This window comes from Pipra filicauda, unplaced genomic scaffold (assembly GCF_003945595.2).
Source record: "Pipra filicauda isolate LSUMZ 115617 unplaced genomic scaffold, ASM394559v2 scaffold1264_size43722_pilon, whole genome shotgun sequence".
NCBI lineage: Eukaryota > Metazoa > Chordata > Aves > Passeriformes > Pipridae > Pipra > Pipra filicauda.
The window spans coordinates 4,814-19,048 of record NW_024103723.1 but is presented as its reverse complement, the minus strand read 5'-3'; the positions used below and the strand labels follow the sequence as shown (position 1 = coordinate 19,048).

The window sequence follows — 14,235 nt, the reverse complement described above, 5'->3', positions numbered from 1 at the left end:
AGGCCCTTTTGAAATGCTCCAATGTACGGTACCTTCTCTGAAGAGGCCCTGCTGCTCTCCTGACACTGCTTCAGCAACAGAGCCCTCTGGCTTTCCCACCTCCTAGGAGTGACCGTCTTTCAGCCACTACTTTAACTGCTGCCTTTGCTGCTCTCCTTTTTCTGCCTCCCTCCCTCCCACAGCAATCAAGGTGGGCTGAGCCCATCCCCTCAGACTACAGTCACCTCCCTGCTTACCTATCCTAGGCTATGGAAAAAAAACCAAGAATCAGCCAACTGGAATTCTAGCCTAGGTCATACCTGGCCAGCCTCTAAAAGTTGTAACAGCTCAGCCTACAGCTCGGAAGGTATAAATCAGCCTATACTTTTATCCCCTATACCCTGCTCTATGATCTGTGCCAAAAGTCAAAGCATTACCTTTGAAAGAGGAGGAAAGTTGAGGAGAAATGGTCAGTAACCAATAAACCATCCAAAAAAGGCAGGCACACAAGTAGCAAAGGAAGGAGCTGAGTTATCCCGAAGGCCAACTCTGTCCAACTGATTTTCGTTGGCGCGCTCCTCAGGATACCGGATGGGTGCCACATCTCTGCCCCTTTGTGACATGGGGTCACATGGAACCACAGGGAACCCCATGGAACCACATGGTTCTTGGGCACAGGAACCCACATGGCACGTCCACCAGGTGGAAGCCACTGGACCTCCCCCCGTGCTGGTGGCAAAGGGCTAGTCATCCTCTGACAGAGCTCCCACACCTTCCCTGAGCCACACGGCCTGAGGAGTAAAAGCCTGCTCAGGGCTGTAACTGAGCCAGGTCACAGCTTTTCTGGCCCCCAAGACGCTGAGGGTTTCACTGCCACTTCTATCAGTGAGACTCTTAGCAAAGCACCTGGACTCTTATGGGTTCCTTTCCAATTAATTTCATCTGCCCCCAGGGTACAACCATGGGCTGACCCTGAACTGGGACTGCCAAAGGAACCCTTCAGAGGCTGCACTGGGAGGACCTTGGCTGGCTGCTGGCCCCCGCCCAGCTGCTGTCTTGTCCTCAAGCTCTGAAAACGTTCCTGGATGGCTTTTTAGCAGCTTCACATTTACTCCTGCCGCTAGGGTTGGTTAGGTTTGGATCAGCCGCAACTTTAGCCAGACTCCCACTCTGGATGGTGAGGGCACGCGCGTGTTAGGCGGAGCTGTCCCCTGCACGTCCGGCGCCGAAATAAACAAATACCGGCTTAATAGCACCTGTGGCTGTTGAGTTTTACTACTGTTGCCTTTTCCTGGCATCAATGGATAGAGACAGTTTTGTCCCTGCTGCACTTGGCCTATGTTGTTTGGGGCTTGTTGGAAATCATAAAACTTTTCTAATTTTTTTAGTGTTCCTAATTAACTTTTTGATTAGTTGTTTTTAACACACATCATAGGCGGTGCGTTCAGCCTTAAATCAACTTTAGCCAGCATGGAGTAAAAATTGTCATAAGCTCCTTTGGGAGAACACAGCCTGGGAAAAGTCCTAAAACTGTAAGTTTTGTTGAAGTTAACCCTGTTAGGCTTCAGTGGAGAAAGCCTGTCAGAGAAAGATGTCCTGTTGAAGGAGGAGATCTGGAACACAAGATTTATGGACTACAAGGACCTTCTGCAGAAACCAGCAGCTAAAGAAGAAGACTAACAAAGGCTCAGCATTTGTGTCAAAAAATCCCTAGGGGAGGGAAAATATACAAAAAAGATTAAAGATATGAAGTTATTACAGTAGGAAGTGAGAAATTAATAACCAATACCACATAGAATACTAATTAATGAAAGGGAGTGAGTGATGTAATTTGGAAGCAATGAACATTAATTTCTTTGTTTGCCAAATCTGTATAAATAGGTGAAAAGCGATGTCTTGCTGTCAGGACGGAGGCAGGATTTTTGTCAGCCACATGCACACGCAGGGCTGCAAATAAAAGTAATCACTTGCTTTCTAACAGTAAAAAGCCAATTTGTTAGAGGGTCCTATTTATCCCGACAGTTTCAGAGGTGTTTAGCAACAGGCAGTCCTCTGGACACCTGGTGTAACCTCTGCTCAGCAGGCAGATAGTGTTTCTCATGCGCCAAGGATGCAGCTGGTTGTTATTTAACAACACTTGACCTGCCTGGTTTGGCCCCTGCCTGGAATGGGGCATCAAGTTTTACTCAGTTCTTCTCAGGACAGGTGGTTTCACTCCTGCCCAGCTCAGCACAGTTCATACGGCTCCTGCTCCACTCCGAGGTGTTTCTTCTTTTATACTTGGGGCATCCAGCTCGGGCCTGACTTTGCTTGGATGGCTTTTTTCATCACGTCTTGCAGCAGCTGGTTTTATCCCTGTCATCCTTGGGGAGGCTCCTTGTATCCCTTACCCAGACAAAGTCTCTGCATTTACTCCTGCATTACACCTCTCAGGTGACCTTTTTATGCCCCTGCCCTAACCTGATGTCTAGGTCCTGTATTACCGTCCTCCCAGCAGCACTTCAGGAGCTCTCTGATGAAGACAATCAACAATGGCACTCGTGAACAGTGACTCTGCTCCTGCCTCCTGCTCATATGGGGGCATTTTAGGACATAAACAGCTGTGCTCTGTGACCAAGCTGGTCCTACATGAGTCCCCTTTGCCCTCATCGTCAGTCCCTGAAGGTCCAGTGCGCCAGGAAGACCCCTTCTCCCCCTCCCTATCAGCTTTCACATTTCCAGGCCCCAGGCCGACTCCTTTGCTCCTCACAGGCCTTGCAGGTCACAGGCACCTGCCTGCCAGGCTGGGATGGCCTCACAGCAGCACAGGGCAGCACAGCAGCACACAGAGCCCCATCTTAATACCAAACAGGCTCTTCTCCCCTGAAAGGGCCACTCCTGTTCTGTTAACGTGTTTCAAGTCTAGATTAAGATCGTTATATTCACATAACAAACCAAGGATTAGGATGTGCCCTGGCCTGCAGAGTGATCAGGTCCAGGTGATCAGGCATCATAAGCTGAGCTGTGCTGTACAATTCGGTGCTAAAGGGCTTACAAAATCTTGCTATGCTGGTGCTGCCTATAGAAATCTTGTGCTACTCAAATCATGGTATTCTGGGCTGTAGTGATCATACCATGATGTTAAAAAAAATGAAGCTTTAATTGTAACTATGTGTCATGGTTTGAGATAGCCCCAAAAAATCCAATTCCCTAGCTCCATCCCCCTCCCACATCTCAACCTAATGTGAGATGGGTTTTTTTCCAGACAAAACACACCAGACTCAAAGTGGGTTTTTTTCCAGACAAAACACACCAGACTCAAAGTGGGGGAAAGGGAATATATTACAATGACTATACAAATAAATATAACATCACATTATACACACGATCACAAACTATCTCTACCATGACAGATAGTATTTACAATGGACCAGATCTCTTCTCCCCTCCAAATAAAAGTCCAGGAGGGAAAGAAGGACAGATCCCTTCCAGTCCTTAAGCAGCAGCATCTTCTGAGGCAGCAGTCTGTCTGTCTTCTCCACATGCAGCAGCTGATAGCTGGCTTTCTGCCAGCACTCACATGGGAGGTATCCAAACTCTCCCTCGGCCCCCTTGACACAGGCAAAGGGGTCTTCCGTGGGCTTTGTAACCCCAGACAAGGTCGTTTCACCACGGTCATATCACGAGACACAGGGGGGTCTTCGTGACGGTCTGGTATCTCTTGCAGGGCCTCTGTGCCCTGTCTCTCAGGCTGCCACCGTGGCAGCAGTGCAAGGGGGGAGCCAAGGTCAACTCCCCCTGCATTCCATCTGGCTGTCCCAGTCCAGCTCCAGGACGCTCTTTTGAGCTTCTCAGCTCCTCTCTCTCCAGTGCTGCATGTCTAAAACTTTTCTCCTTAATAGGAGTCTATGTCCCTCTTCTCCAAGAGGGTCTCCAAGGGAGTTTTGGGGGGTTGATATCAGTCTTACCCCCAAGAACTCTGTAGCTCTCAGCTGCTGGCTCTCCTTTCCTCGGCTCTCCTTCCAGGAGTCTTTTCTCTGGTGCTGCATGTTGTTTCTGCTGCTCCTCTGGTTCAGGTCCTTATCTCTGGCTCTCTGCCACCGTTTCTCTGGTCAGTGTCGGCTGCTGCTCTGCACCCATGGAGAAAACATCTCCCGGCATAACTACAGGCACCTAGCCCAGCTTTATGCTGTTCCAGGTCCCTGCAGCCCCCCAGCCAAGAGTTGGGAGGCCCCAGAGGGCCCAAGGGGCTCAGAGCCCCTTCCTCGTGGCTCTACAACATGGCCACCTCTCCTACAACAACCCAAACTACAACTCATCTCTTCCGGTCTGGTTGTGATATGTTTACATTTCTGCAGGAGCGCCCATTGGGCAGAACTTCAAAACTTCCAGGGGTTTCCACCCCTTGGGGTCTACCACTTCTCTTAGCCTCTGGGGAAAACAAGGTTCAAACCACTACACCAAAGGAGAGGGAATCCAACCAGTCAGCAGGAATTTCCACTTTTTGTCTGCAAATCCAAGAGGAATTCAGCCCTGACCTGAGGGGTCCCTGCAAGGAGACACCTGGGGGTCACGGGGACCCCAAAGAGGGACCCCCAGGCTGGGCTGGGCTGTAGGGGGAGGCCCAGGGGAGACAGAGCAGGACGGGCAGGAGAAAGCTGCTTCTTCTTGCTCCTCTTAGTCTCACATCCTCCTTCCCCCTCCCAAATTCCCTCTGGATCTGGCACAGCAATCTTGGGAAGAGAGAACTGAGCTCAAATGCAAACTTGCTTCATCCTGGGCCAGCCCAGCCCCCACAGCCCCGATGTGGCTCAACACCCCCATCCCAATCCATCCCACACCCCCATCCCAGTATATTCCCAGCCCGGTCCATCCCACACCCCCATTCCAGTATATTCCCAGCCCGGTCCATCCCACACCCCTATCCCAGTATATTCCCAGCCCGGTCCATCCCACACCCCCATCCCAGTATATTCCCAGCCCGGTCCATCCCACAGCCCCATCCCAGTATATTCCCAGCCCGGTCCATCCCAGCCCGGGTCTGTCTTTCAGTCCCAGCCCGGCTCGGCTTGGCAGGGACTCCAAGCCCCTCCCGTGCCAGCCCTGCCCCAGCAGGGCCATGTGGCAGCAGCCGAGGCGGCTGCAAGGCCGGTCCCCCCCGGGCGGGAGCAGTGGCGGGCCCGGGGCAGCCAAAGGGGTCGGAGCGAGAGGAGCCGGGACGAGGCAGCGCTGCTGCGGCAGCGGCTCCTTCCGAGCCCGCCGGGGCTGGGCGGGAAGGAGGAGCCCGCGGGCAGCCGCTCCCTGCGCGGGCCCTGGGGAGGGGACAGGGCGGGACGAACCCGTCGGACCCCCCTCCCGGCCCCTCCGGCCGCGCCGGGGCCGCGCCCGAGCTCCGCCACCGCCTCCCCGAGTGCCCGCCCGGCTTGGCCCGGAATCCCAGCTCCCTGTGCTGAACCGGCCGCGGTTTACGGGAAACAGCCATGGCGATGTGCCCGGAGCCGCTGCTTCAGGAGTCCCAGCCCCGGCGATGTGCCCGGGCTGGCGGCAGTCTGTCCCAGTCTGTCCCAGTCCGTCCCAGTCCATCCCAGTCTGTCCCAGTCTGTCCCAGTCCATCCCAGTCCATCCCAGTCTCTTCCCAGCAGCCGCCGCCGTTTCCCGGGTCCTGCCCCCCCCGCCCCCCCAAGATGCTGACGGGGGTCGGGGCTCCGTCTTTGCCTTCGTCTCCCTGGGCTGGGGCTCGGCCTCCGCCCGCGGGAGGAGCTGAGGGGGGTCCCCGGGGGTCGTGTGTCCCCCCCGGAGCGTGTGTGCCCCCCCGGGACTCCCATCCCGCTGTCCCCCCCTTTTCTCTCCCCACGGAGCTCCTGCCCCAGCTCCCGCTCCCCCCTGGCAGGGGCTTTGGGAGCCCCCCTTTGCCTTGACCCCGGGACCCCTGCGGGGGGCAGTGGGGGTTGCCCAGGGCGGGCACTGGCCCAGGGCGATCGCCCCCCGCCCCCGCGGCATCCGCTGATCGCGGCGCTTCCCCCGCTTTGGCCCCAAAGCGGCGCCTTTAAGGCCGAGTTTAAGCGCAGGGCCCGCGAGTTCAGCTCGGCCCGGCCCGGGGGTCCCGCCGCTCGGGCCCGTCCAGGGGGCCCGGGGGTGGCGGGGGGACCCGGGCCGGTGCCGGGAGGGGTCCCGAAGGGGATCCCGGGGCATTCCCGGCAATTCCCCCGGGCCCGCCCCCCGCGCTCCCTCGGCCACTTTCGCTTTCGCGTCTCCCGAACTGCGCCCAGCGGGGCCAGCGGAGCAGCGCGATGGCTCCAGCGCTGGGGCTGGGGGCGCTCCTGGCGCTCCTGGCGCTCCTGGGGGTCTCGGGGGGGCAGCCCAAGGGTAAGTGGGACCCCCGGAACGGGCAACTCCTCAGCCTTTATTCCCGGGCACCGGCACTTCCCCGAATCTCCATTTCCGGGCACCGGGACCCCCCTGCACCCTCTCCCTCCGCACCGGGACCCCCTGAATCCCGATTGCTGGGCACGGGAACCCCCTGAGCCCCCATTCCCGGAAGGGGACCCCCCTGAACACCCACTCCTGGGCACCGGGACCCCCCTGAACTTCCATTTCCGGGCACCGGGACCCCCCTGCACCCTCTCCCTCCGCACCGGGACCCCCTGAATCCCGATTGTTGAGCACGGGAACCCCCTGAGCCCCCATTCCGGGAAGGAAACCCCCCTGAACACCCATTCCTGGGCACCGGGACCCCCCTGAACTTCCATTTCCGGGCACCGGGACCCCCCTGCAGTCTCTCCGTCAGCACCGGGACCCCCTTAAACCTCCCTATGCGGCACCGGGACCGCCTCATTTCCATTCCTGGGCACCGAGACCCCCTTGAACACCCGTTCCCGGGCATGGGAACCTCCCTCAACCTCCATTCCCGGGCACAGGGACGCCTCTGGAGCCCCATTCCTGAGTCCTGGGACCCCCCTGAACCCCCATTCTTGGGCACAGGAACCCCCCTGGACCCCCATCCCTGGCACCAGGACCCCTCTGAACCCCCTTATCCTCAACAAATACCCCCCTGTGCCCCTTTTCCTGTCAATCCCGCCTCTCCCAGCCCCCTCATCCTCCCTTTTCCTTGACCCTGAGACCCCCTTTCCTGCCTTTTCCAGACCCCATTTTCCTCAACATCAGCGACCCCTGGACCCCCCTTTTCCTGGGCACAGGGACCCCCTGAATCTCCATCCCACCTCTCCCAGTGCCCTCCCCCCCTTCCCCTGACCCTGGGACCCTGTTACAGACTGGACAGGGGCTGCAACCTGCTTCTTTTAGATGATTCCTTCCAGGGCGAGATTAAGGCCCAAACCTCCAAATGTTGGGTCTCAAACACACAACTGACTTTATTTGTGCCAATAAGGAACGGTAAAAGCGAGGGGGGGAGGAGAAGAGGGAGAGATGAGGAAAAGGAAAGGCTGCCAAAGGAAAGTGCAGAAAGGTTGCCAGCCCAGGGAGAGAAGCGGGTGCAGTCAGGCTCGGGCAGGCAGGGAAGCAGCGCTGGAGGGAAGCGGGTGGGGAGCAGAGCGGATCCGAGCCGAGCAGCAGAGCAGGGAGGTGGGACCCGAGCGGGACGGAGCGAGGAGCGGGGCCAGCAGCCAGCACGGGCCCCTGGCCAACACCGGCTGGGCTGGACAGGACCGAAACGCGGGCACTGCCTTAAATCCCCCCGGTGGGCGCTCCCTGGCCAGCTCGGCTCCGGGCAGAGCCTTGACTTTGAGACCCCCTGGAGCCCACGCAAGACGTGGCCGCGGAGGGTTGCAGAGGGTCTCAGGAGGACTCAGGGCGGTCCCAGCAGGGCTCCCAAAGGACATTCCCAGGAATTCCCCCGTCCCCTCCCCTCCCCCGCGCTGCCTCGGGCACTGTCGCGTCTCCCAACCTGCGGCGGCGGGATCTGCCCGGTGACCGGTGACGTCAGGGCCCAGTCGGGTTGCCATTGGTGCAGAAGAAGTAGCGGCGCCGGACGCTGCTGTGTGGGCGGGGCCAGCGGAGCAGCGCGATGGCTCCAGCGCTGGGGCTGGGGGCGCTCCTGGCGCTCCTGGGGGTCTCGGGGGGGCAGCCCGAGGGTAAGTGGGACCCCCGGAACGGGCACCTCCTCAGCCTTTATTGCCGGGCACCCGCACTTCCCTGAACCTCCATTTCCGGGCACCGGGACCCCCTGACTCCCGATTGCTGGGCACGGGAACCCCCTGAGCCCCCATTCCTGGACGGAGACCCCCCTGAACACAGATTACCGGGCACCGGGACCCCCCTGAACCTCCATTTCCGGGCACCGGGCCCCCCTTGTAGCCTCTCCCTCCGCACCGGGACCCCCTTAAACCTTCTTATCCAGTACCGAGACCTCCCAGTTTCGATTCCTGGGCACCGAGACCCCTCTAAACCTTAATTTCCGGGCACGGGAATTTCCCTCAACCTCCATTCCCAGGCACAGGGACCCCTCTGGAGCCCCATTCCTGAGTACTGGGACTGCCCTGAACACCCATTCCTGGGCATGGAACCCTCCTGAACCCCCATTTCTGGGTTCCGAGGACCCCCTGAACCCCCAGTCCCTCGCACGGGAATCCCTCCCCACCTCCATTCCTGGGCACAGAACCCCCCTGCACCCCCTCCCCCAGCGATGGGACCCCCCTAAACCCCCTTACCTGGCACTAGGACCCCCTGAACCCCCATTCCTGGACAAAGAGACCCCCCTGGACACCCATTCCTGGGCACTGGGAACCCCCCTGAACCCCCATTCTGGGCACAGGGATCCCACTGCACCCCCTTATCCAACACAGGGACACCCCTGGGCCCCGATTCTGGGCACTGGGACCCCCCTGAACCCCCTTTTCCTGCACCAGGACCCCCTGAACCCCCATCCCCGGCACCAGGACCCCTCTGAACCCCCCTCTTCTCAACAAATACCCCCCTGTGCACCTTTTCCTGCCAATCCTGCCTCTCCCAGCCCCCTGATTCTCCCTTTTCCTTGACCCTGGAACCCCCTGGACCCCCATTCCTGCCTTTCCCAGCCCCCAGACCCCACTTTCCTCTACGTCAAGGACCACTGGACCCCCCTTTCCTGGGCACAGGGACCCCCTGGATCCCCTATCCCTCCTCTCCCACTCCCAGCCCCCACTTTCCTTGAACCTTGGACCCTTCCCAGCTCTCCCAGTTCCACTTCCTTGACCCTTGGACCCCCCAAACCCTCCAATCTCTGTGACCCCCCCAGTTCTCCATTCCCTGTGCTTCCTGCAGGGGGGTCCCAGGCACCGGGAACACCCTCGACTGCAATTCCTGGGCACTGGGACACCCCCCAACCCCCTTATCCTGCACCAACACCCCCCTGCACCCCCTTTCCTGGACATCCTGCCTCTCCCAGATCTCCCTTTTCCTTGACCCTGAGACCCCCTGGACCCCCATTCCTGCCTTTTCCAGACCCCATTTTCCTCAACAGCAGCCACCCCTGGACCCCCCTTTTCCTGGGCACAGGGACCCCCTGAATCTCCATCCCACCTCTCCCAGTGCCCTCCCCCCCCTTCCCCTGACCCCGGGACCCTGTTACAGACCGGGCAGGGGCTGCAACCTGCTTCTTTTAGATGATTCCTTCCAGGGCGAGATTAAGGCCCAAACCTCCAAATGTTGGGTCTCACACACACAACTGACTTTATTGGTACCAATAAGGAACGGTAACAGCGAGGGGGGGAGGAGAAGATGAGGAAAAGGAAAGGCTGCCAAAGGAAAGTGCAGAAAGGTTGCCAGCCCAGGGAGAGAAGCGGGTGCAGTCAGGCTCGGGCAGGCAGGGAAGCAGCGCTGGAGGGAAGCGGGTGGGGAGCAGAGCGGATCCGAGCCGAGCAGCAGAGCAGGGAGGTGGGACACGAGCGGGACGGAGCGAGGAGCGGGGCCAGCAGCCAGCACGGGCCCCTGGCCAACAGCGGCTGGGCTGGACAGGACCGAAACGCTGGCACTGCCTTAAATCCCCCCGGTGGGCGCTCCCTGGCCAGCTCGGCTCCGGGCAGATCCTTGACTTTGAGACCCCCTGGAGCCCACGCAAGACGTGGCCGCGGAGGGTTGCAGAGGGTCTCAGGAGGACTCAGGGCGGTCCCAGCAGGGCTCCCAAAGGACATTCCGGTCAGTTCCCAGGAATTCCCCCGTCCCCTCCCCTCCCCCGCGCTGCCTCGGGCACTGTCGCGTCTCCCAACCTGCGGCGCCGGGATCTGCCCGGTGACCGGTGACGTCAGGGCCCAGTCGGGTTGCCATTGGTGCAGAAGAAGTAGCGGCGCCGGACGCTGCTGTGTGGGCGGGGCCAGCGGAGCAGCGCGATGGCTCCAGCGCTGGGGCTGGGGGCGCTCCTGGCGCTCCTGGGGGTCTCGGGGGGGCAGCCCGAGGGTAAGTGGGACCCCCGGAACGGGCAACTCCTCAGCCTTTATTGCCGGGCACCGGCACTTCCCTGAACCTCCATTTCCGGGCATCGGGACCCCCAAGTTTCCATTCCTGGGCACCGAGACCCCCTGAACCTCCATTTCCGGGCACGGGAATCCCCCTCGACCTCCATTTTTGGGCTCAGGGTCCTCTCTCTAGCCCCATTCCTGAGTACTGGGACCGCCCCGAACACCCATTCCTGGGCATGGAACCCCCCTGAACCCCCATTCCCTGACACACGAATCCCTCCCCACCTCCATTCCTGGGCACTTGGACCCCCCTGCACCCCTACCGCAACGCTGGGACCCCCTGAACCCCCTTATCTGGCAGTAGGACTCCCTGAACCCCCATTCCTGGACACAGAGACCCCCCCTGGACACCCATTCCTGGGCACTGGGAACCCCCCTGGACCCCCATTGCAGGCACAAAGATCCCACTGCATCCCCTTGTCCAACACAGGGATATCCTGGAACCCCTATTCTGGGCACTGGGACCCCCCTGAACCCCCTTATCCTGTACCGGGACCACTCTGAACCCCCTTTTCCTGCACCAGGATCCTGAACCCCCATCCCCGGCACCAGGATCCCTCTGAACCCCCTTACTCTCAACAAATACCCTCCTGTGCCCCTTTTCCTTGACCCTGGGACCCTCTGGACCGCCATTCCTGCTTTTCCCAGCCCCCAGCCCCCACGTTCCTCAATACCGGGGACCACTGGACTCCCCTTTCCTGGGCACAGGGACCCCCTGGATCCCCTATCCCACCTCTCCCAGTCCCAGCCCCCCCTTTCCTTGAACCTTGGACCCTTCCCAGCTCTCCCAGTTCCACTTCCTTGACCCTTGGACCCCCCAAACCCTCCAATCCCTGTGACCCCCCCAGTTCTCCCCTCCCTGTGCTTCCTGCAGGGGGGTCCCAGGCACCAGGAACGCCCTCAACTGCAATTCCTGGGCACCGGGACCCCCCTGAACCTCCATTCCTGGCACAGGGACCTCCCTGAACCCCCTCCCCCAGCACCTGGACTTCCCTAAATGCTCTTATCCAGCACTGGGACCCCCTGAACCCCATTCCTGGGAAGGGAACCGCCCTGAACCCCCATTTCTGGGAACTGGGATCCCCCTGAACCTCCATTTCCAGGCACAGGAATCCCCCTGCACCCCCTTATCTAGCACTGGGACCACCCTGGACCCCATTCCTGGGCACTGGGACACCCCTGAACGCCTATCCCCGGCTCCAGGACCCAATTGAACCCCCTTATCCTGCACCAACACCCCCCTGCACCCCCTTTCCCAGCCATTCTGACTCACCCCATGACCTCTCTTTTCCCACCCCTGGGCCCCCCTTTCCTGGGCACAGGGACCCTTGAACACCCCCTCTCCCAGTCCCTACCTTCCTTTCCTCAGCCTTGGAATCCCCAAACCCCCTTCCCAGCTCTCCCAGCTCTCCCAGTTCCCCATTCCCATGACCCCCCTGGATCCCCCAAATCTCCGTGTCCCCCCAGTTCTCCACTCCCTGCGTTACCTGGAGGTGGCGGTGACGGAGCCCAGCCCGGGGGTCCCTCAGTACCTGTCCATGGGATACGTGGACGGGATCCCCTTCGCACGCTACGACAGCGAGCGGGGCCGGACGGAGCCGCTGACGCCGTGGATGGCGGCCGGAGCCGAGCCGGGATATTGGGATTCTGTGAACCAGATCCACAAGGGGAACCAGCTCATGGGTGCCACCAACCTGGAGATAGCACGGGGCCGGTACAACTGGAGTGGGGGTGAGTGGGGGGAGCCGGAGAATGGAGGGATCTTTAGGGCTGGGATGTGGATCCAAAGTGCTCCAAGGGCTGGGATGAGGCTCTGTGGGTCTCTATTGGACTCTGGGGCTCCATAGGGCTGGAATGGGGCTCCGTGGGGCTGGGACACAATTCCAGGGTCTCCATGGATCCGATCCCACCCCCCAGGTCTCCACACGGTGCAGCGGCTTTATGGCTGTGACCTCCTGTCCGACGGGAGTGTCCGTGGATCCAGTCGGGATGGCGTCGATGGGCGGGATTTCATCTCCTTCGAGCTGGGATCCGGGAGCTTCGTGGCGGCCGATGGAGCTGCCCAGATCACCAAGAGGAAATGGGAATCTGATGGGATCGAGGTGGAGAGACTGACACATTACCTGGGGAACATCTGTCCGGAAGAACTCCGGGAATCCATTGGATACGGGCGGGAGGTGCTGGAGCGCAAAGGTGAGGGAGACAGAATTCCCATGGGAATGTGGGATTTGGGAATGTGAGATTTGGGAGGGTGGAACTGAGGAACACGGGAATTCCCGTCAGAATTCCATGGATGAATCTGAGTCATCCAGCTGCCATGGGAATTCCATGCATGGATCCCACTGTTGTCTTATTCCAGTGGGAATTCTGTGGGTGGATCTCATCCCAATCCCATTCCCATGAGAATTCCATGAATGGATCTCACTGTTATCCCATTCCAGATCCCCCCGATGTCCATGTGTCCGGGAAAGAGGAACACGGGATCCTGACGTTGTCCTGCCACGCGTACGGATTCTACCCCGGGATGATCGGGATCAACTGGCTGAAGGGGGATGAACTGCGAGATCAGGAGACGGAGTGGGGCGGGATCGTTCCCAACAGCGACGGCACCTTCCACAGCTGGGCCAGGATCGAGGCGCTGCCGGGGGAGCGGGAGCAGTACCGGTGCCGGGTGGAGCACGCCGGAATGCCAGAGCCCGGGATCTTCGCCTGGGGTGAGGCTGGGAACGGGCAATGTGGGAACTGGGCATTTGGGAAGGAGGAGTTTGGGAGTGTGGAGCAGCGGGATGGGGGTAACCCTCCCCCTCCTCACATTCCTGCCCTTCCCAGAGCCGGAATCCGTCTGGAATTCCACCCCAGTGCTGGTCGCTGTGTCCGTCATCGTTGCCGTCATCATCATCATCATTGGCCTTGGTGTCTGGAAGCTCCGATCCGGTAACTCCCGGGATGGGGGTCGGGAAGGGGCACGGATCCGCCCGGCAGCATGCCGGGGATCCTGTGCCACGGGTGCTGATCCCGCTTTCTTTCCATAGGGAAGAGGGAGGGGAATGGATACGACCCCGCGCCCACCAGTGAGTCCCAGCAGCGTGTGTGGATCCAGATCCTCTGGGCAGGGATCCCAGGATGGAGGCCGGGATTCCAGAGGGGAATGGGGGCCTAATGGCTGGAGTGGGATTGGAAGGGGATTCCAGCTCAGGGCAGGATTCCAGAGTGGGATCGGGTGGAACTGTGGACTGGGATCAGGGCTGGATTCTGGAGTGGGATTGGGGTGGGATGGATGGTGTGGGATTGGGGTGGGATGGACAGAGCAGGATCAGGAGGGAATCCAGAGCAGTTCCTACTCTCCCTGGGCTCCACAGTCGGCTCCATCCCCTGGGATGGGAACAGGGATGTGGTGACTCCTTTCCCCACTCTCATCCCAGCAGGAATCACAGCCTGAGCGATCCTGGAGCTGGATCCGCCCCTTCCCTCTCCCTGCGGAAAGGCAGGAGCTGCTGGCAGAGCTCATCCCGCTGCTCCCACCCACCCCGGCCCCCTTGCGGCTCTTCCCGATGGATCAACTTCCTGCTTTTTCCCGTGTGAAACCCAGGACCACAATTATTCCGGAGGCTTTAATTTGGGTGTGAAAATCTCCTGCTTTGGGCAATAAATCCTGGCTCCCTCCTCCGGCATCCGGCAGTTCCTCTCTGGGAACCAGGAATAGGAATGGGGACAGGGGGGAATGGGATGGGGACACTGGGGACAGGGATGGGGACAGCAGGAATGGGCATGGGAACTCCAGGAATGGGAATGGGGACACACGGAAACGGGAACGGGGAAAACAGAA

The 14,235-nt window shown here is 59.9% G+C and overlaps 1 protein-coding gene across 3 annotated transcripts; it reads left to right on the top strand.

The window, feature by feature from the left end:
- Positions 1-7,802: 7,802 nt before the first annotated feature.
- LOC113983677 (class I histocompatibility antigen, F10 alpha chain-like) lies at positions 7,803-13,873 on the top strand. 3 transcript variants are annotated; one of them, XM_027713031.2, is made up of 7 exons: positions 7,803-8,048; positions 11,877-12,140; positions 12,327-12,602; positions 12,851-13,123; positions 13,239-13,343; positions 13,442-13,480; positions 13,832-13,866. In XM_027713031.2, the coding sequence occupies exons 1-7, from the start codon at positions 7,982-7,984 to the stop codon at positions 13,846-13,848; spliced, it is 1,041 nt and encodes a 346-aa protein (XP_027568832.2). In that variant the 5' UTR covers positions 7,803-7,981; the 3' UTR covers positions 13,849-13,866. The 3 variants fall into 3 exon arrangements, with proteins under 3 accessions (XP_027568832.2, XP_039245489.1, XP_039245483.1); XM_039389555.1 differs by lacking the exon at positions 7,803-8,048 and adding an exon at positions 10,035-10,347 and having other exon boundaries at positions 13,835-13,873; XM_039389549.1 differs by lacking the exon at positions 7,803-8,048 and adding an exon at positions 10,035-10,347.
- Positions 13,874-14,235: the final 362 nt, after the last annotated feature.